This window comes from Letharia lupina (assembly GCF_014066315.1).
Source record: "Letharia lupina isolate WasteWater1 chromosome Unknown contig_7, whole genome shotgun sequence".
Classification (NCBI taxonomy): domain Eukaryota; kingdom Fungi; phylum Ascomycota; class Lecanoromycetes; order Lecanorales; family Parmeliaceae; genus Letharia; species Letharia lupina.
In genome coordinates, this window is record NW_023502976.1 from 1,424,627 (window position 1) to 1,443,568 (window position 18,942).

The 18,942-nt window shown below is 49.9% G+C and overlaps 8 protein-coding genes across 8 annotated transcripts; 4 read left to right on the forward strand and 4 right to left on the reverse strand.

Annotated features, from left to right (window-relative positions):
- Positions 1 to 597: 597 nt before the first annotated feature.
- HO133_009694 (uncharacterized protein) lies at positions 598 to 2,194 on the reverse strand (the record flags this gene model as incomplete). Its single annotated transcript, XM_037300555.1, has 6 exons — positions 598 to 756; positions 879 to 916; positions 1,075 to 1,392; positions 1,456 to 1,665; positions 1,715 to 1,752; positions 1,815 to 2,194. 6 exons carry the CDS (start codon positions 2,192 to 2,194, stop codon positions 598 to 600), a joined length of 1,143 nt encoding a protein of 380 aa, XP_037154403.1.
- Positions 2,195 to 2,978: 784 nt separating this feature from the next.
- HO133_009695 (uncharacterized protein) lies at positions 2,979 to 3,462 on the reverse strand (the record flags this gene model as incomplete). Its single annotated transcript, XM_037300556.1, has 3 exons — positions 2,979 to 3,247; positions 3,303 to 3,384; positions 3,439 to 3,462. The coding sequence occupies 3 exons, from the start codon at positions 3,460 to 3,462 to the stop codon at positions 2,979 to 2,981; spliced, it is 375 nt and encodes a 124-aa protein (XP_037154404.1).
- A 572-nt stretch (positions 3,463 to 4,034) lies between these two features.
- On the forward strand, positions 4,035 to 5,137 carry HO133_009696 (uncharacterized protein; the record flags this gene model as incomplete). Its single annotated transcript, XM_037300557.1, has 2 exons — positions 4,035 to 4,704; positions 4,764 to 5,137. The coding sequence occupies 2 exons, from the start codon at positions 4,035 to 4,037 to the stop codon at positions 5,135 to 5,137; spliced, it is 1,044 nt and encodes a 347-aa protein (XP_037154405.1).
- An 810-nt stretch (positions 5,138 to 5,947) lies between these two features.
- Positions 5,948 to 7,258, reverse strand: HO133_009697 (uncharacterized protein; the record flags this gene model as incomplete). Its single annotated transcript, XM_037300558.1, has 1 exon — positions 5,948 to 7,258. One exon carries the CDS (start codon positions 7,256 to 7,258, stop codon positions 5,948 to 5,950), a length of 1,311 nt encoding a protein of 436 aa, XP_037154406.1.
- A 482-nt stretch (positions 7,259 to 7,740) lies between these two features.
- HO133_009698 (uncharacterized protein) lies at positions 7,741 to 8,236 on the forward strand (the record flags this gene model as incomplete). Its single annotated transcript, XM_037300559.1, has 2 exons — positions 7,741 to 7,876; positions 8,109 to 8,236. 2 exons carry the CDS (start codon positions 7,741 to 7,743, stop codon positions 8,234 to 8,236), a joined length of 264 nt encoding a protein of 87 aa, XP_037154407.1.
- A 685-nt stretch (positions 8,237 to 8,921) lies between these two features.
- HO133_009699 (uncharacterized protein) lies at positions 8,922 to 11,366 on the forward strand (the record flags this gene model as incomplete). The annotated part of the gene is made up of 5 exons (XM_037300560.1): positions 8,922 to 9,001; positions 9,061 to 9,495; positions 9,555 to 10,741; positions 10,960 to 11,167; positions 11,315 to 11,366. The coding sequence occupies 5 exons, from the start codon at positions 8,922 to 8,924 to the stop codon at positions 11,364 to 11,366; spliced, it is 1,962 nt and encodes a 653-aa protein (XP_037154408.1).
- An 843-nt stretch (positions 11,367 to 12,209) lies between these two features.
- On the reverse strand, positions 12,210 to 15,587 carry HO133_009700 (uncharacterized protein; the record flags this gene model as incomplete). The annotated part of the gene is made up of 5 exons (XM_037300561.1): positions 12,210 to 13,384; positions 13,435 to 13,694; positions 13,749 to 14,221; positions 14,837 to 14,954; positions 15,532 to 15,587. The coding sequence occupies 5 exons, from the start codon at positions 15,585 to 15,587 to the stop codon at positions 12,210 to 12,212; spliced, it is 2,082 nt and encodes a 693-aa protein (XP_037154409.1).
- Positions 15,588 to 16,480: 893 nt separating this feature from the next.
- Positions 16,481 to 18,202, forward strand: HO133_009701 (uncharacterized protein; the record flags this gene model as incomplete). The annotated part of the gene is made up of 3 exons (XM_037300562.1): positions 16,481 to 16,523; positions 16,620 to 17,664; positions 17,713 to 18,202. The coding sequence occupies 3 exons, from the start codon at positions 16,481 to 16,483 to the stop codon at positions 18,200 to 18,202; spliced, it is 1,578 nt and encodes a 525-aa protein (XP_037154410.1).
- Positions 18,203 to 18,942: the final 740 nt, after the last annotated feature.

An 18,942-nucleotide genomic window follows, 5' to 3' on the forward strand; every position in this document is an offset into this window, starting at 1 on the left:
TGCAACTGCCAATTGAGACATCCTTTGGCCTCCCGGACCAATCCAACGTCTATCTCCTTCCTTGATACATTAATATGCATCTCCTGCAGCGGTCGTGGGGTTCGCTTGCACTCTTCTACCTATGCTCGGTCTTATTACTCTATTTACACTTCTTTCCCAATAATACTCTAAAGTACTCTATCATTATTTAATGAACTACCCTACCCTACCCTACCCTTCTCTATCGGTCTCCGTCGGTCTTGTCGCTTCTCCACCACTGCCACCACTGCGGCCCAGACCTCTGGATCACACTATTTATATACAGCCGCTGACGACAAACCTGCGGTAGAAAATAGAACCCAGAATTCCCTCCCCCCCCCACACACACACACACACACAAAATTCCTTACTCTACAATCAGACCCGTGTACAGTTTTCCAAGTTCCCTCCAACGCAGTGCTCGGCTCAGACAATATTCCCAGTGTACAAGTTCTTATCACCTCGGTCAGATAGGCTACCCCAAATCTGGAATGCAGGGGTATAGTTGCTGCTGCTGGACAGGGAACGCTTTCCGGCACACTAGCCAGCCGGCGTGGTGACAAAGTGTACATCTGATGATTATACGGCGGACTTCTCTTTCTGTCTGATCAAATTCTGTGGCTGAGTCAATTGCTTGAGCCCCATCCACGGGGTATTGATGGGGCTTTCCGGTCCGGTGTAAATGAATAAATCGTAGAGGAATCCACCGAACGTGCAACCGAGGAACGAGGCGACCATCTACGCACGTTTCGGGATCAGCATTGCTACTTCAAGGCAGATGATTGAGTTGCAAGACAGGTCTCGGGAGCAGAGCACGTCCATTGGCTCCCTAAACATGACTTGCGACTCAATTTCAGTACCAAAGAGGAAGGTCTTCTACGAAGTGTACGTACGGGAACTGCGACAGTATTGCAGTCAGCATTTCTTCTGCAATCATGCTTAAAATCAAAAGATGTTCGGGTTGAAGAAGTGGGAACAGCTCTAACCCCACCAGAATGTGTCCAGCAACCCAAGTCTTGATACCCTTTAGGGAGAAACTTTCCGAAATACACTTACTCCAGAAGTAATATCCTCCCGCGGACCAAACCTCGTGACCATAACCAACGGCATAAGACATCAATCGGGGGCCAAAATCACGTGCTAGATTGATGGCATAGCCGGTCTCGAAGCCAAAACATGCACCCAGACCAAAGATCAAGAAAAATAAGGCAAGGGGAAAGAATGGACCAGCTCCGGTCTTGCCCATCGCTCCGCGGTTCGATTCATCCTTGAGGGCAAAGATGACAAACATAAGAATGGTAGCCGTAATAAATTCCGAGAAAAATTGGCTTGTCTTCGTTAGGAAAGCCTGAGGGTATGTACAGAACACCCCGCCTTCATGGGATATCAGCCAAGCCATATTTCGGCAGTGTTTGGACAATCGTGGGGTTGTCTCACCAGTGGCAGTCTTGGAGGGTGGAACGGTCCTAATGTTATGGCCTTCGTAGTTGTTGATAGCGTTAATATAATTTGCGTAGATGACCCCTGCACCAACGAATCCGCCTAGGAACTGAGCAAGGAAATAAATAGGGAACCGGCGCCAGGGGAGGCCGCGGTAAAGACAAAAGCAAAAAGTGATTGCAGGATTCAAGAAACCTCCGGAATCACCTGTAGGCTCATCAAAAGAGATCTCGCCCGTTTCAAATAGGATCTTTACCTGCAACATAAATGCCTAGCATTACCCCTATGCCCCATCTGAAATTATGGGTTAGCAGCTATCTCTGTACAACACGAACGACATGAAATTCGACTCTCACCCCCAAGATATTGACTGATAACTCCCATAGCCATTTCCCCCTGGTGCTATGGTACTGGTAGTATTACTGGCGCTCAACAGCACTTGAGCCACGGAGCCATCCCCAAAGAGCACCATGATGAATGTCCCAAAGAACTCGGCAAAGGGTTCTCTAAGGGCTAGTCGAGTCCGACTCCACAACAACTCGTGATGCTCAAGATGCTCATGCTCCTCATCGATTGGTGCTTCCGGTTTAAGGCCCATATAAGATCTAACAGAAGACATAGTGTCGGCTCGACGGCGAGATCCCTCTTGCGGTGGAGCAAGATTGGAAGGGATCTCCTTGGATTTACCCTCTTCCCCGCCTGCAGTGGGGAGCCAGTCATGGTTTTCTATTTCCATTGGTGTTGACATCTTGACGAGTTTACCATAGACAGAATGGATGAAGAAGCACAGGCAATGCAGCAAACGCAGAAAAGTACATTGAGATGCGGCAGTGGCACAGATACGGGCAGCTCAGACCGTAACTTGACGTAATATCTCACGGATGCAAAGCCGAGTGCGGGGGGTTCCCCAACCTGAGACCCAGAGAAAGTCGCAAAAACAATCATAGGTATGAGTACTCATAGATACAATCATAATTGTGTTTACGAACATTATGAGGGAAAGGAAGAGGGTTCAAATCAGATTTTGTACATGCTTCTGTTTTTTTCGAGGAAAGTCTGATGTCTTTGACAGGAAGCTCCACTTTATCCGGCTCGCTAAGCCAGAATGCATGAACCGGTATGAGTATGCGGATGCCCTGAAACTGTGACACTGGTATACCATACATGATCTAGTCTGTAGTCCTGGAAGCGTTTTCGAATTTTATCGATGAAATGCGCGCTAGCTGTTTGAGAGGAGCAGTAATGGTGATGAGATTTGACTAGAGAGACGCCTTCCATAAGATGCGGGACAAAGGGCATAGTTACAGCAGAAGGTCGACTCCTGCTCACCCCACAAATGAAGAGATGAGATGGCGCTGATGAATTGCACAACTCCTAATATGTCGAAATCGAGTCAACAGCACCAGAGGCCCAGCCGACTCATGGTATTGCTCTACGTAGCCAGAGCTTAGCCCAGCTGAATGAAACCGTATAAGAAAGCCTTTCAAATCATGCACGCCCGAGCCTTGAATAGTATACACTTAATGAGCGGCAGGCGCTTCTTCCTCCTCTTCCTCCTCGAACCAATCCTCCTCTGTAGCAGAAGCTTCTCCTCCGGCTGCTTGTCCCTCGACTTCGACCTGCTGGTTCTCATACGCCTTCAGATCATTCGCAATGTCGCTTTCTTCAGGCGATTGAGGAGCTTTCGGTGGCGAGAACTTTTGTACATGTCCTTCCGAGTCTGACGATTTCACTGGAGGCGGCTTGTAGCCCTTCAATTCTCTGAGGTAGAGATCTTGAACGAGGTCGGCTTCACAAGACAGAGTAAGCCAGACATCCGTCGGAAAGTATGACGGTATACGAACCTCGTAGCGCTGCTGTAGGAGCAAGGAATGTTCGGCGCTGGAGGACAGCTTGACGCCGGGCAGCACGGGCCAGTGGAAGGCGCTTCAATGAATCAGCAGAGGTAGTGGAAATATACTGTGAACCAATTGAACTCACCGAAGCCTTGAGAGACTGCAACATCTTTGATATGTAGGTCTGGCGGATCTCGAATAGTCAAATGTTTTGAGCTCTGGTTGGAAAGCGCTCATTCCTTCTAGCTTTGCAGTTTAGCGCGGCCCTTTCAAGTGGACGCTAAAAAGTGAGGCTGAACGACAAGGGTTGAGTCATCATTCTCGCTACTTGAACACCGCTTCCTCCTTCAACCTTCTTCCATCCTTCACATCACTGCCATCGTCTGGTCGACCTTCAACAACACGATCATTCAGGGTTGCCGGTCAGCTTTGTGGTCGTACCGTTGTATGTCTTCGCTTTCTTGACTATCTGTGAGATTCCGAACCTCTGAACCTCACGGACGCCTTGGTTGGCAGTCGGAAAGCAGCCAGTGGAACAGTTGCTCCCTTAGCCATCAACACTTATTCTCACAACACTCATTCTCGCCGCCCTATTTCAAAGTCGCCAAACTGTATTCTCCACTCTTCATCCGTTGTTGCGCTCCTAGACACAACCTCGCTGCAACATCCAAAGGGATCAAGAAGAGGACGAAGCAGCGGTTCAACAAGCCGGCGCTCACTTCCAAGGTGCTCGCATCCAAAATGGCCAACGGGTCTCAAGAGACATGGAAGGAGAATCTCAACAATACGATGATCTGTCCCGAGTGCAAAGAGTTCCCTCCGAACCTAAAAGAAGAGTTCTCTTGTGGTGATATGGTCTGCGGCTCGTGTGGTTTAGTCCTTGGTGACAGAATTGTCGATACTCGCTCGGAGTGGCGAACCTTCTCGAATGACGATCAAGGAAACGATGATCCTTCTCGTGTTGGAGACGGCGCAAACCCGCTCTTGAACGGTTCTCAGCTGCAGACCTCTATCGCCTTCAACGATGGTGCTAATGGTCGAAGCCGTGATTTACATCGAGCTCAGAACAAGGCTACTCACGACAAGTCTACCAAGACTCTCTTGGCCGCTTACAAGGAGCTTGGAGCCTTCTGTGACTCCATCAATATTCCTTCGAATGTCGCAAATTATGCGAAGCATCTGTTCAAGAAGGTTGACGATGCCAAAGCTTTCAAAGGCAAATCCCAGGATACAATTATTGCTGGCTGCATCTTCATTGCCTGCCGCCAGCTGGGTGTGCCTCGAACCTTTCGAGAAATATTTGCGTTGACCAAAGTCTCCAAGGCGGAAATTGGAAGGATCTTTAAGGCTCTTGAGAAGTTCTTCGATTCCGAGAACCGAAAGAAAAAGATCATGGCCGAGCAGGCTGGCGGTAAGTCTTTTTCGGTAGGTAAGCTAATTCATTATGTCTTGCTAACATGGATGTATAAGAACTCGTCAACACCGAGGACGATTACGTTGCTAAACAATCGGTTGATCCTAAAGCGCTCTGCAACCGCTTCTGCAACCAGCTCGGCCTCAACTTCCGGATCACTACTATCTCTCAAAATATTGCCGAGAGGGCTGATAAAGTCGGCTCGCTCGCCGGTCGCTCTCCGCTGTCCATTGCAGCAGCGTGCATCTACACCGCCTCGCATCTTATGGGTCAGCCAAAGTCTCCCAAGGAGATATCCGGAGTAGCAGGTGTCAGCGACGGAACTATTCGTACCGCCTACAAGCTCATGTATCCCATGCGTGAGCAGCTGATCGACTCCGAATGGCTCGGTGAGGGCAAGGGTGATATCACTGCATTGCCTGCTGCTTAGTCGCGCAAGGCTTGAGCACCTTGGCCGGCGGCGTGACAAAACACAACTCTCTCTCTTTACACACCATTCTATCGGATCAGCTTGCGTTGTTCATTCATTTTATCAGGGATCTTTCCTCAGAGTGATATCCGAAAGGGGTGCAGTCAAAGGATTGCTCAACATTGAGAGATCCAATTCCTTTGCCCACACATATTTAAACAAAGTCCTCGAGGTGGCTTGCATGGTCACTAATGCTATCACATCTGGATTTTCAGAACGACACCACAGGGCGGTTCACTCGATGAGGGTGTTGGGCAAGGGCGAATGTCATTACATTTCATGCTGCCAGCTCTACATGCTTGCGAATGACTCGATGACCTGTGGAATAATTTAATGCTCAGGGGTGGTCAAGGTCTGGGGAAGCTCGCTACCCAGCACCACCATGGTGGTGCGTGTACTCCAGTACTATAAAATAGGCTAGAGGAGAAATGAAAGTAAAAAGCTACTGTGCAAACCTGTGCCTGAATATTCGTGTGCCTGAACCATTGTTTGTAAGGGATGACAGCGGCAAGGTAGGCAGTCTGCACATGACGACTGCCATATTCCATACTAGCAGACCTTGTTGTTGGGAGTACGCACCACGATGCACGGGGAAGATTCGCAAGGGCTCCACTGCTGTTGAAACAGTCTGCACTATTGGCTGAATTATCAAGTACTCTAGGGTTTCAAGGGTATCCCAAATTGCCCATACATTGGGTATCTCGAGTACCGCATCGAGCCCGTTGCGCTGTGCCCCACTTCTGCTCGTCATTCCCCCTACGATGGTGTAGATTATGCTTCCACTTCGCCTTCCTCACTGCCATCTTCCTCCAGCTGGGGGCTCTCCAAGCCGACTTCAACCTTCGTATCCCGCGCCAGTGCAACAGCTGCACCATCCGGTTGGGCGGCGTCGGTTGGCTGCTCGGAATTTGGAGCAGTAGTGGGACGATGTGGAATAGGTCCTTGCTCCGGTTGTGGAGCAAAGCCGTTCCGAGAGGGTTCCTCCTTGACTTTCTGCCTCTTTCTGGAACCGTCTTGGTTTATGGCGTGCCCGTTCGCTTCATGACCGGCACCGTTTACGGATGGTGCTTGCTCTGTTTCCGCCTCTCCTTCTTCTTGGCGTCCTCTTTTGGCTCCCGCTTGACTGCCCTTAGGAGAAACGACCATAGGTGAAGCGAGGCCGTCGTTACTACCCCCAGAGCTTCGACCATCCTCGATCTTGACCCCTGCGGATCTTGTCTTGTCTTCTCGCTCGTCCCCATTTCCCGGAGTCCGCTCATACATCCCACTCTCTTTGCCTGCTTTCGCTGGACCGCTTTCGTAAATACTAGCCATGTAATTGCACGCTCTGCGGATGCTACCTACGTCAACATCAATGACTTCCCACCAAGGTCTTCCCCTCGCATCATCCGGGAAAGCGACATCACAGTGTTTCGCAGCCGCGTAAAGGGCGCTGGCGGCGATCGTTCTGCTTGGGAAGAGCAGACACAGTGTGGTCAGGCAACTGTCATTCACAAAAGCCCAGGCGGCGTTCCTCAACTTCTTGTTATCTCCTTGCTCGAATTGCATGAGAAGATCGAAAAGCGTCTTGTATGGCGGCTCCAGGCTTAAATCAAAGCAGATGGCCTCCAGCAACAGATCCTCATATTGTAATATGTTGTCCCTCCACCGCCAATACTCTTTGTCTTGTTCGTCCACATTCTTGTGAGGATCCTTCTGCGCTACTCTTACACACGCTACTACCAGTTCTTTCATCTTTCGGACACACTCTTCGACCTTGTAGGCCAGGAAGAGACACGTTGCGGCCATGGAGTAGTAGTGATAAATCTGCATTGAATGCCGCATGTAGAAACGGTGGAGAAAGACGGAGGCTGTGGCGAGAGTGATTTGAGGTAGCTTGAGCATTATGCCGACTTGGAGGATGAAGTTCACGCCCTTGCTTCGGTTCTCGCGTTCTTTTTCTGGGGCCAGTCCGTCGAGGATTGAAGGCGTTTGTAGGAGTTCCGCTTCGGTGAAAAGCCATTGTGTCTCCGCGACCATGAGGATCTCGCTGGGAAGAGCAGGAGTTTGGAGGGATTGAGAGCCTTCGGTTGCGGTAGGCATAATTGTGAAGGAGATGGGGGAACTCTGATAGTAGATGAAAAGTCAACAAGATATTGCAGCTGATATAATTGAGCACCCCGCATTAAAAGAGAAGGCCAGCTTGAGAAGAGAGGAGGTAGAGAATGCCTTGGTCTTTGACGACAAGGAGAGCTATTGAAGACCCGGAAAGGTCGCGGCGGGCTCTTGGCAACTCAGGGTTTAAATTCTCGCGATAGTGTCACACCTGGATTCCTTCAATTACTCGTATAAAAAGGACATCAGGGAAATAACAAAAACAGTTATCTCAGTCGCCGTTTGACTCACTACTGACCAAGTTCTCAACCGTACACTACATCAAATTTGTCCGTCACGTTCAACTACACATACTGAAAGGGAAGGATGTCTCCTCGCACTGACTGATACCTGTTTCTCTGCCTTGAGCAGGTCTCACTGTCGAGTTTGCATCATGGTGCATGATGGAAGAGTCATAGGGCAAGGCCTAGATGACCACAAGCCGCTTTTCAACGGTGGGAGGGACTCTGAAGACCGAGAAGCTTGGAGCTGGCGCGAAGAGCAGCCCTGCAGTAGTTCCTCTCAGACAGAAGACCAAATCCAAGAACAAGCAGATTGCCAAGGGTAGTAAGCCATAGGAATATTTTGCTAATCTGGAAAGTATTGAGCTTGGTGGTGGTTTGGCTAATAACAGCCCTCTCGCCATGCACAGAACACGACTGCATGTGGCTCTGCTCACACTTCCCAGTTGATGCAAAACCCTGGGTCGTATAAATTATCGGGTCAAGGTAAACGACAGCTACACCTACGACGGTTCGAAGCCTACGTTGAAACCGTCTGCGAAGTAGCACTTGTCGAGACCATGGGCAACTCAGCAGGATAACGCCCAGCGGCAAGTCTCAGGGCAAGGGCTATGGTTTGAATCATCTACATCTCAACGGGGTCAATGAGGAGCAGGATCGCAATGTGGAGGAAGAGAAGGGCTAGAAGAAGAGCTCACGTCAGTAAAGATGAAACAATATTGTGGAAAATCGCAAGAAGTATCCGTACGGAGTCATCACCGCTATCAGGTCCACAGACACACTCAAGAGAGGGTACATCCACAACATTAAGGAGGAGGAGGAGGAGGAGGAGGAGGAGGAGGAGCAACAGCAACAACAGGTGCAGGCAACTAAAGCATCTCATAACGACAGTGGAATCAACAATTGCCATAGTAGGTATGTGTAGAAACAGATGGTACATATTCTGTGTTCACCGACGTGCCGGGAAGCTAAGCTTGGGGGTTCATCTACCTAGTCTCAGTAGTCTGCGACCGTTGCGGCAAGATGTTAAAGTACTGTAGGATGGTGCAGGGTACACGTACCACTCTCCCACTCTCCCACTGTAGATCTCCCATGGGAATTCCATGGAAATTGGAATACAGTAAAGTTATTGTGGCTGGTGAACGGTCCAACTGGTTCAACTGTGGCGTCAAATATCCCTCATCTTCATCCTCAATTTCCAAAGTCCTCTTAACTTAAAGTATTCTTCATCCCTTATCATTCATACCTGTCGTTACTCTTCCTGGTCTTGCATCTAGTATTGCTATGTAAAAATATAGCATCCCAACATCCCTCCTATATCCTGCTGTAGCTCCTATCTTTTCTACCCTTCTCAAGAACCTCCTCGATGTATGTCGAGTCGCTCAATGGCAATGGATATCTACTTAGAACACAAAGATCGTCTTGCGCCTGACGATGCTTTGGCGTCTAGGTTGGCAATCCGGAGCCTCAATTGACCCTCTCTCACAAGCTGACATTTGTACAACTCAGGTCCCGCCGGCCCCTCGGAGCATTGAGAGCTCAAAGCCTACCAATCCCGCCGCCAAGGACCTCCTTCTCATCAGATGCCAACGGTGCAGACATGAACCTCTTCCAATCTCCGAGAACGTCAATCTCCTCATTCACAAGTATGAAAAGCGCTGGATCTTCCGCTACCACCTATACATACTCTACCGCCCCAAGCACTCCAGTGTCACTCGTCTCTAGACGATCGCCCCACTCAAGCCAATTACAATTACGTCCTAAAACACTTCGCCGACCAGTCTTCCAAGGTCTGCCGTTAGAGATTTACGACTGCATATTACAACAGCTGAGAGTACTCCACGAAGATCCAGCGTCGCAAAGCTGCCAAACATGTCATCTTCGAGACCTCTGCTCTCTTGCTTTGACCAGCAGAGCATGGGACAAAGCTGTTGTCAAGCGGATGTGAGCAAATGCTGCCCGCCATTGCAAAGTGGAGGAGCATGCGGCTAACACGTTCGTAGGTATGATCGGATACATCTTGTGGGACCCGACTCGAAGGAACAGATGAAGAAATACAAAATGAAGACTGGAGTACGGTTAAAACTGTTAAGGCGGACACTGCGGGAACGAAGCTTCCTTGCGCAGCACGTCCTCGAGCTCAAGGTCCCTTGCCTTCAAGCCGAGGGTGACCCCTTGAGGAAAGGCATGATCAATATAGTGGCATCATTAGTCATGGCCTGTCCCAACCTTGAGAGGCTAGTCGGTTTTTATCCCGTCTATGGTCATGAATTCGATCGATTAACCCATGCCTTGTCAACTCGAAAGAAATTGAAAGAGCAGATGTGGTTGATTGGAGAAAACGCCGCCATAACCCAGCGGAGTCAGAAGCAATTGGCTCCTGGTCTAATGGATCCAGAGCAGAAGGAATCATTCGTCTCTTTCCATCATGCTTGGACTTCGCTAACAACGTTGTTCCTTCACTCCCCTGGCCTTGGAATCTTAGAAAAGGACATCTTTGTGAGTATCAAGAACCATGGAGATCCACGCAGAGTTCAAGGACCAGGAATTCTGCATCGATTACCAGCCCTGAAACACCTGTGCATCTCGAGTTTCGATATGGACGATTTTGACGACTATACCCTGCAGTATCTGCCAGCGCTTCATTCTCTGCGTCTCCAGGATCTCGAAGGAGTCACTTTCTGGGGCCTCTCAGAGTTTTCGCGTATTACAAACGCCTTTTCTCTTCGCAATCTCTCATTAATCAACCTAGACGTCATGTACATATCGGCCATTTCGAATCTGCTCCTCCACCTGAAGAACCTCAGACGGTTCACTTTGGTACAAGACACTTCACCCGAAGTTGCTGAAGGAGAAATAGCCATCCTGCCCATCATCGCATCTCACCTGCTCGAGTTCCTCCACTGGGAAATCATCGTTCCCGGTTCTGCGAACGTAAACCTAGCAGATTCCATTAGGGCAAAAGGCTTCCCGCGGCTCCGTACAATAAGAGCTCCCTCAGATCACCTCGGACTGCTCCAGGCTCTCTGCAAACCCAGAGCCCAAATCGAACTGCCGAGTGACTGGAACAGCATTAACAACGCCCACACCATGGCGCCCGACAGCCTTCTCACCTCCCGCCGCGCCGCCCAGCAAAGACTCGAGGAGGCATGGAACACCGTGCAGTTCAAAGTCGTCGTGCAAGAAGAAGGTACGTACCTTTCGGAGTAAATCCTTTCTGTTCGGTTTTAAATTAGGGTCACAATCCTTGTCTCGAGAGCAGAAAGCTACAATTTTCTTCAGAATTATCTTCTTACTTAGGTGAAAGGCTATGTTTCGGCAGCGAAAGACATTTTCTACTCCTCAAACGTGCCTCTTTTCTCGGTTTGTCACGTGAGAAGAACCATGCTGACTCCGAAACCTGCGTAGACTTCGTGCATGAGATTTTCGATCTCAATGGCTTCATCGGCGAGATTGGCTCCAAGATCGATTACAGTCTCGAGCCCGATGTACCCGGGAGTGATCAGGCGTGGATTGATTTTCCGGATGTGGTTAGTGGCAGGGATGAGATGGCGTTCAAGGATTCGTGCAGAGGGTTGTGGAATGCGAGTAACCCGGGGGGTTACAAGTGGTGGCAGTAAGTTATCATTTCCGTGCCATTTCTGCCCGATTCCTGCAAATTTTTGAGCTCCAAAACCTCTGTGAGAACAACGCACTCCCAGGACCTTTCTCACAACTCATATCTTGATTCCAGAAGAGACATGCTGACTTCGAAATCATCAAGACATACTGAGAGGCCGAGGTATCGGAGGGTTGATTTGCTGGATTTCTTTTAGGGAACGAGTCGTCAAGGAGAGGGGCCATTTGGATCATGTCCTACTTCGTTAGTAATCTTGCGAGATTGAGCCAGCTTGGAATAAAATCTATACCCCTTTGATATACTGAACTCGAGCCGAGAGTCTCGACCCCTTCAATCCTTAACCATACCTGATCGGGGCCCGGGGACTCCAGCCTGTGACTCCTCCGCCTCGTCCTGCGACCCTCTCGCGTACGGGAACCCGCGACCCGACCCGACCGATCCCCTCAGTCGACCCAGCTGCCCGCCCCTTTCCTCTCCCCGTTGGCTCTTGGGCTCGAAGCCGACGACGCTGACGGGGGCGACGGCTACGGATCGGGTGACGTTGCGCTCTCCCATGACCCCATCCAGTCGGAAGCCTCGAGATCGACTACGGATCTCGCCTTTCTTCCTTCCCGACACCATGGGTCGTCATCCTAGCCCCTGAAAGAACACTCGAGCATCCTGGAGGATTCCCGGCTCTGATTTGCACATTGATTTACGGCGAAGCCAGAATATGGTTTGCAGAGTTCAGTTTGTCTTTTCAGAGGTAGAGCAAGAATCACAATATGTACAGCGATCGCAGCATGCATTGGCTTTTTCCACTGCGATCTCTTCCTCGATCTCGTGCCCATCGTTCATGCTTGCTTCTGACGCCTGCCATGCAAAAGAAAACCCCCGCAAAAGCGCTCGCTCAAATAGCAGACAATCCTCCTGCCCCCAGTCGTAAGGCAATAGGAGGCACGCAGCAAGAAGGCATCGGCATGTAAAAAGCACGGGCCCTTGAGCCAAGGACAGGTCCCATCAACCCGTCCATCGTTTGAGCTCATTGTCGTCCAAGTCATTACATGTCGAAATGGCCATTGTTGAAAACTCCATCATCGTTAGACGTGGTCTTGATGATCCCACTCATGCGGTCCCCTCGATCAGTTTTCGTGCTGGGCAGCTGTGTCCAGCCATCATCATCCTCCATATCCTCATCCATCGTCTCCAGATCTTGACCTTTGAATTGTTCGTCCATGGTACTCTCATCGACAAAAGTGAAGCCCTTGAAGTTCGCCTGCATGCCTGGTGAGAGCGGAGTCGAGGCCGGCATGGCACCAGCAGCTAGCGCTGCTGCACGCTCGTTCAGTGAAGAAGAGTTCTGTAGGGCATTGGTAAATTCCGGGTCGAAGTTGGACACATCGCGTATGTTTTTAAGCTTGGGCTTGAAGGGCGGCACGACCATTTTGTTCATCATTGCGTTCCAGTCAGTATCTGCAAAGAAGATATGCTCCTTGAGCTCGTCCGCGTCTCTCTTTGCGCCTAGTCGGTGTTTCGGGTTTCGATTGAGCAGGCCCTTGACAAAATTCCTTCCCTCTGTGCTCAGAGCATCCTTGGGAAAGCGGACCTTGCCAAACGCAATGTTCTTATACATTTGCTGCGTATCGTCGGCATAGAATGGACTCCATCCACAGACCATCTCGAATACCAACACACCAAGGGACCAGAAATCCACCATTGTGGTGTATCCTGCTTCGTCGAGCAATACCTCTGGAGCCAGGTATTCTGTAGTTCCACAGAAGGTATTGGTGGTCTGGTCCTTGGTAAGGTTGGCCTTTGACAGACCGAAATCGCAAAGTGAGATGTGTCCATTCGCATCAAGCAATATATTTTCCGGTTTCAAATCGCGGTATACAATGTCGTATTGGTGTAGATGCTGAAGAGCCAGGATGAGCTCGGCAATGTAGAACTTTGCGCGGCCTTCGTCAAATCTGCCCTCCTTTTGGAGATGATAGAACAATTCACCGCCGGACATGAAACCCGTAACAAGGTAAAGGTCGGTAGGAGTCTGGAAGGAGAATTTGAGTCCGACAATGAATTGGGAATTAGCTGTTGCTGTGCGGACTAGGATGTTGCGCTCCCCAAGTGTGTGAGCCACCTCTTTCTTCTGCACGATAACCTTCTTTGAAAGGACCTTCATAGCATAGATACGCCCAGTATCCTTCTTCACCACCTGAAAAACTTGGCCAAAGGTACCTGCCAATTCTAAATTAGCAGCATATTTCTGAGTAATACGTCCAACAAACCTTTGCCTATCAGTTTCAATATCTGGAAATCCTCGGGTCCGAACTTTGTCTTATCCGTTTTCTGAAAAGAAAAGTCGAGGTGGACCTCGCCAGAGACATGATCTTCTTCGGGGTCCCGAGCTTCCAGTCTGTACCAACCCTCTACTCTTTTATTCCCATGGAATACGTCCGGATTGACCTTCACGAGGCCCAGAAACGCTTCGTGATTCCCACTGTCGTAAACGTTGATGCTCACCTCGGAATGTTTCCCAAGGACATCACTGTCCAAATCCATCAGCAAGAAGCAAAGGATGGAGGCTATGAGAGATTCTTACAAAAGCGCCTCATGATTCCATATGGGATCAGTGATTCTACCATTCTTGAACTCCTTTTGGTCTTTGAGACTTGTCGTGCTACTTTGCCGACTCTTCATCGGGATCGCCATGGACCTGCCCATTTCGCCATTGGGTGCTTTAATTGGAACACCACCAGCAGACTGGTCTCTGCTTCTTGCCCCGGGTTTTGTTTCCGCGTCTCCATGCCTATAGCCGGTGGCAATCGACTCGATCTCTTCGAAGGCGCAAACAGCATATGGATTGAAACTGGGGCTTAAACCCCGAGCGCCTGCTATTGTTACTGATAATTTTCCTTTCGGAGGACCGACAGGGGGCGATGACCGAGGTGTCGGCGCTGCGGTAGCTCCATTCACGATGGACTTTTCATTGCCCTGATCCGTGGTAGGTGGGGTTTGTCTGACTGACTCTGAGTCATCGTTCGACAGCGCTCGTGGGCTCAGTGGAGGGGTATTCTTTTTACGCGGCGAAGCCGCGTGATCAGTTAGCCTTGTGAGTTCCAGGTGTGAAGTCAAAGAAGAAAGTGCAGATTTGCCAGGTGTATCCGAGGTTGGGGTGCTTGGTATCGATGATGAACGAGAGGATGTGGGGTTCGAAATGTGTGCAGCATTAACAGAAGAGCTCGTCGTAATGCTGGAGAGGGGGTTCAAGCCGGCAGTCTGTCGGCGGGTGCGTACTGGCAAAATATTGCTCCCAGATCCTTTCCGTTGCAGAAGAGGATGACAGGAATTGAACATGTCAGCATCACGTGTTTGGGAGCTGCCATCACTGCCAGCCTCGCTCACTTTGCGTGTTGAAGATGAAGAAGAGGATGAAGTTGGCGGCGTTGGGTACGCAGGGGCGGTCATGGAATTACGTCTTCGATCCTGCTTTTGTTTCTGGGATGGTAAGAGCAAGGGCTGTTGCGGATCTGTCCCATGTTGCTCGCCAGGTGAGCTAGGAGCTGTGGGCAAAGCGCCACCCGCAAGCCCTCGACCGAGCTTGGACGAGAAAACTTCCATTTTATGCGCGAAGTAGACAAGTAAGGGATATTATGGATTGCTGGGACTTGTGAAAGACCTTTCACGAACCTGTCCAAAATAGCTGTGCAATATTCCGGGCAATCGTTTGTCAGTTGGGTCGGGGTGAGGTGTGGCGACGCCGGATGGCGGTGCTGATCCTATACTATGAGTCTCATCGTCCGAGTGACTATCCAACGTGAGTGTTAGTAGCTGTCCTGATGTTTACTATTCCACGAAAATGAATCATGAAAGCACAAGGCTTTAGGAGGGCGAGCGAAGATTGATGTGGCAAAGGCTCGCAGATATGAAATGTGCATTGGGGGTGATTGTGTTGAAGATGCAGGAAAGTAGAGTAAGCAAAGTCGTGGTCGAAGATGAGAGACGTGTTGACGGGCGAGAAAAGGCTGGGGCGAGGGATTATGTATGATATGTGGTGTTGGGAACAATTTTCGTCCGGCTCACTGGCCTGGCAGGGAAGCTCGGGAGCCAGATGATCTGCACTAGCTCCTGGAGCTCTGATGCTAATAAACCCCCGAAGTCATGGAGAGTGATAAGGTATGACATGTGGGACTTAGAAGGCAAGACCATCGGTTGATACAGTAATATGAATTGCGACAGCGATGGCAGAGAGTAAGCCAATTCTCAGGGCCAAATGCTGGAGATTGACGAGAATGAAAGCTGCAGAAATGCTGGATCTGCGGGGGCAAAGGCGAAAGGAAAATGGGGGGAAAAGCGAGGGTGATGAAGCAGGGAAGGAGACTCGCCTCTGTGGATTCAGCAGTTTTCGCCTCAAGTAATCAGTGTTCAGCTGATGAGCCATCTGCTCCAGTTTGGTCGCTGCCAGCGAGCTTGGATTGCCGTTGCAGAAAGAGTGCGAGTAAGTTCCGTATGGCGGGAGGGGTTGTTTTGGATGAGGACGGGCGGGACTGGACTATCTCTCTTTCTCTCTCTCTCGCTCGGATCTCTCCGAACTCTCGCCTCCAAGCGCCCGATTCGATGGGAAGAACTTAAGAAGTTCCAACTTGGCTAGAATACTCCGCCCAATAAATTGGATTCCAGCAAAGCCTGGCAGGAGTGCAGGACGAAGTTATTGTACGTCTACAATTGGCACCATGTCGTAGAGTACTCCTCCTTACAGAGATGCTAAAAAGCTTTCCTTGCCCATCTTGAGCAGAATTCAGAGGTAGATACATAGGTACAAACATAAGATTACTATCATACAACTCGCCTGAAATCTCCATGTGCCATATGTTACAATTACCTTACAACATCTGTTCCAACAACTTATTAGCCTAACGTAAAAGTAAAGTATCATTTCGCCATCAATTTCCCCATGCTTTTTCATGAGCACGGCAAGAGGCGCAAAAGGCTCTCTGGGGCCTACGCGGGGCACTGAGTCCAACACCAACGGGCGGGGCGTTTGGCATGGCAGTATGTAAGGTACTTCGGACCGGAGTAAAATTCGCAGGAGCTGAGCTGAATATTCGCATGAGCCATTTCACAAGAGCTTCAGGAAATCCAATTTATCAGACTCCCAGCTCCTCACGGAGGAGACAGTACGTTAGCGTGTCTGGAGGATCCCCGGTTAAATCCACCTAATCTATTAGTCAGCAAGGAAACACAATTCGCCAAGACAACATAACCAGCATCAGCTACACATAGCGTTTGACGTACTTGTGTGAGAGCGATAAGAAAGCTTGGAAAGTGACAGTCATGGTCCGCACATCTCGGGCACAAGCTGCAAGAGCAGCGAAAAGTAAGGATGAAGTTTTTTTTCCTACAAATACTGTGGCTCAAGAATACGAAGTAATATACGAGGTCCACTCACACATCGCTGACAAATTGTTGGCAGGAATAACAACACCCCAAGCGCCTGATATCTCTGACGAAGAAATGGTAGATGGACCAGTTTCAGCCGCAGCAAGTATTCAGGAAAATGGAAGTGAGAATGAAGAGGAGAATGAAATAGAAGTGGAGGAAGAAGACGGCCAAGCTACACCAGCCGCCGAATCAGATGCGGGCTCTCGCCTCTCCACGCCCAATCCTGGACGAATACTCAAACCTCGAAAGCGCGGAAGACCTGCCAGACGAGGATCTAGTCGTCGAGGTGCAGCGGATGAGTTGGAGTCACGAGATACCGGATCGGAAGCAGGAACGCCGAGGAAGAGAGGAGGTTGGCGTGGACGTGGCTTTGGAGGCGGTAGATGGGGTAAGCCAAGAGGAGGCCCGTCACATGTCACGCAAGTACCTTTGGACAAGGAAGGCAATATGGCCCCAGTCAAGGACGATGAAGTACAGCTGCCCCCGGACTCTGAGGGCGAGGAGAAGGTCGATGTGAACGGACACCTCAAGGGGGGCAGAGAATATCGCGTCAGAACATTTTCAATCGAAGGAAAGGGCGACCGGCTTTACATGCTATCTACTGAGCCCGCAAGATGCATCGGATTTCGAGACAGCTACCTGTTTTTTCAAAAACACAAACAGCTGTACAAGATCATCCTTGCAGAAGAGGCCAAGAAAGATTTGATCGAGCGAGGCCTTATTCCTCACTCATACAAGGGAAGGGCGATTGGCGTTGTCACTGCCCGCTCTGTCTTTCGAGAGTTTGGGGCAAGAATTATCATTGGTGGCAAGAAAATCACAGATGATTATCAGGCGGCTACAGCACGTGCCAACGGGGATGTCGAGGGTGAACTAGCCAATCCCGACGACGATCTACCGGGTGGTGGCGAGGAATATGACAAGAACAAGTTTGTTGCGTGGCATGGGGCAAGCGCCGTTTACCACACAGGAGCACCAAGCGTGCCCATAGTCAACGGCAAAGCCGTTGAAGGCAAAAAGCGCAAGATCATCGTCACTGGAGCAAATTGGATGTTCGAACATGCCCGAGAAGCTAGGTAAAAGGCACAAGCTCTCAAGTTCAAATCCCTGACTGACTTTGCCAGCCGCTTCAATTCTTCTCTCGCGGCCCAGCGTCGTCATAATTTGAACGGCGTATACGACGTCCACACCAATGTCATGCAATATCCCAAGATCATGCAGCCGACACACGCTCGGTGGGAGCAGGTTTTACCTACATCGCCAACGCCAAGAACTTCGCAAACTGCAGCTGATCAGATCAACGGGCACTTATCCGATGGCCGCGAACCAGCGGCCAATACAATTTTTCCAGATATCGCACCAGTGTTCACACGGAACTTCATGATCTCGGACACGTACTTCGAAACTCCCCCTGCATCAGTATTGGGATATCCAGGACCTGACGAAGAAACGGAGCTGACTCGTCTGCCGGAGCATTTGCTTGCCGAGTTACCGGAAGGTTGCCGTCAAGCGTTCGTTGAGGCGAGGGCAGTGGAGAAAGCATGGAAAGAACGCTGGGGCACGGACAAGGACGATGGAGCTCGAGCGCAACTACGAATCACTTACAACACTTGAGTAGGTCTACTTCTGCCTAGGAAGAAACCTGGCTATGTACTATCAGAAAGACTTCATCTGATGTCGGAAACGCAGCGGTTCTCCTTTAGCTGCAGGACACTTGTATGGAAACGGGAGCCTTAGCTCTACTAGGACTACGGGGAAAAGCCATACTCGAATCGTCACTTCCCCGTGTCTGACTCTATGTATCAGCCGAAGTCAGGCATGCAGTGCCAATCAGCTTCATTCTCTTACTCACTGACGAAACGCATGAACAGACCACGCATGCCAGGCTCTGGTCCGACCAGTTGTCTAGTCGTTGAGGGTACTGGCAAGAAGTCACAATGTCACTGGAGCTTCGAGACTGAAGCCTATCCGAAAAGCCACGAATCCAATTCTACCATAATGTACTCTAATCAGAGGATTTCTTCTCATTACGTGCAAATCTGTGAAGCTTTCGTATTCGTAGTCGAGATCTTTTTCTCGGATGCAAGTCCCAGAAAGGACCAAGGAGTCGAAGTCACTGGTTGTGACTCCCACAGTAGCGGTAATATTATAAGCAGTCAGACAAGGCGGTCTACCTTACCTTACTCAACACGAATAATGATTTTCCGATAGGCACAATTTGAGCAGATAGATAGCTGGCAAGAACAGTCATGATCCATTGTTGATTTACCAACGCCTGCCTGCCTGATTGATTGATTGATTGATTGATTGATTGATTGATTGATTGATTGATTGATTGATTGATTGACTGATTG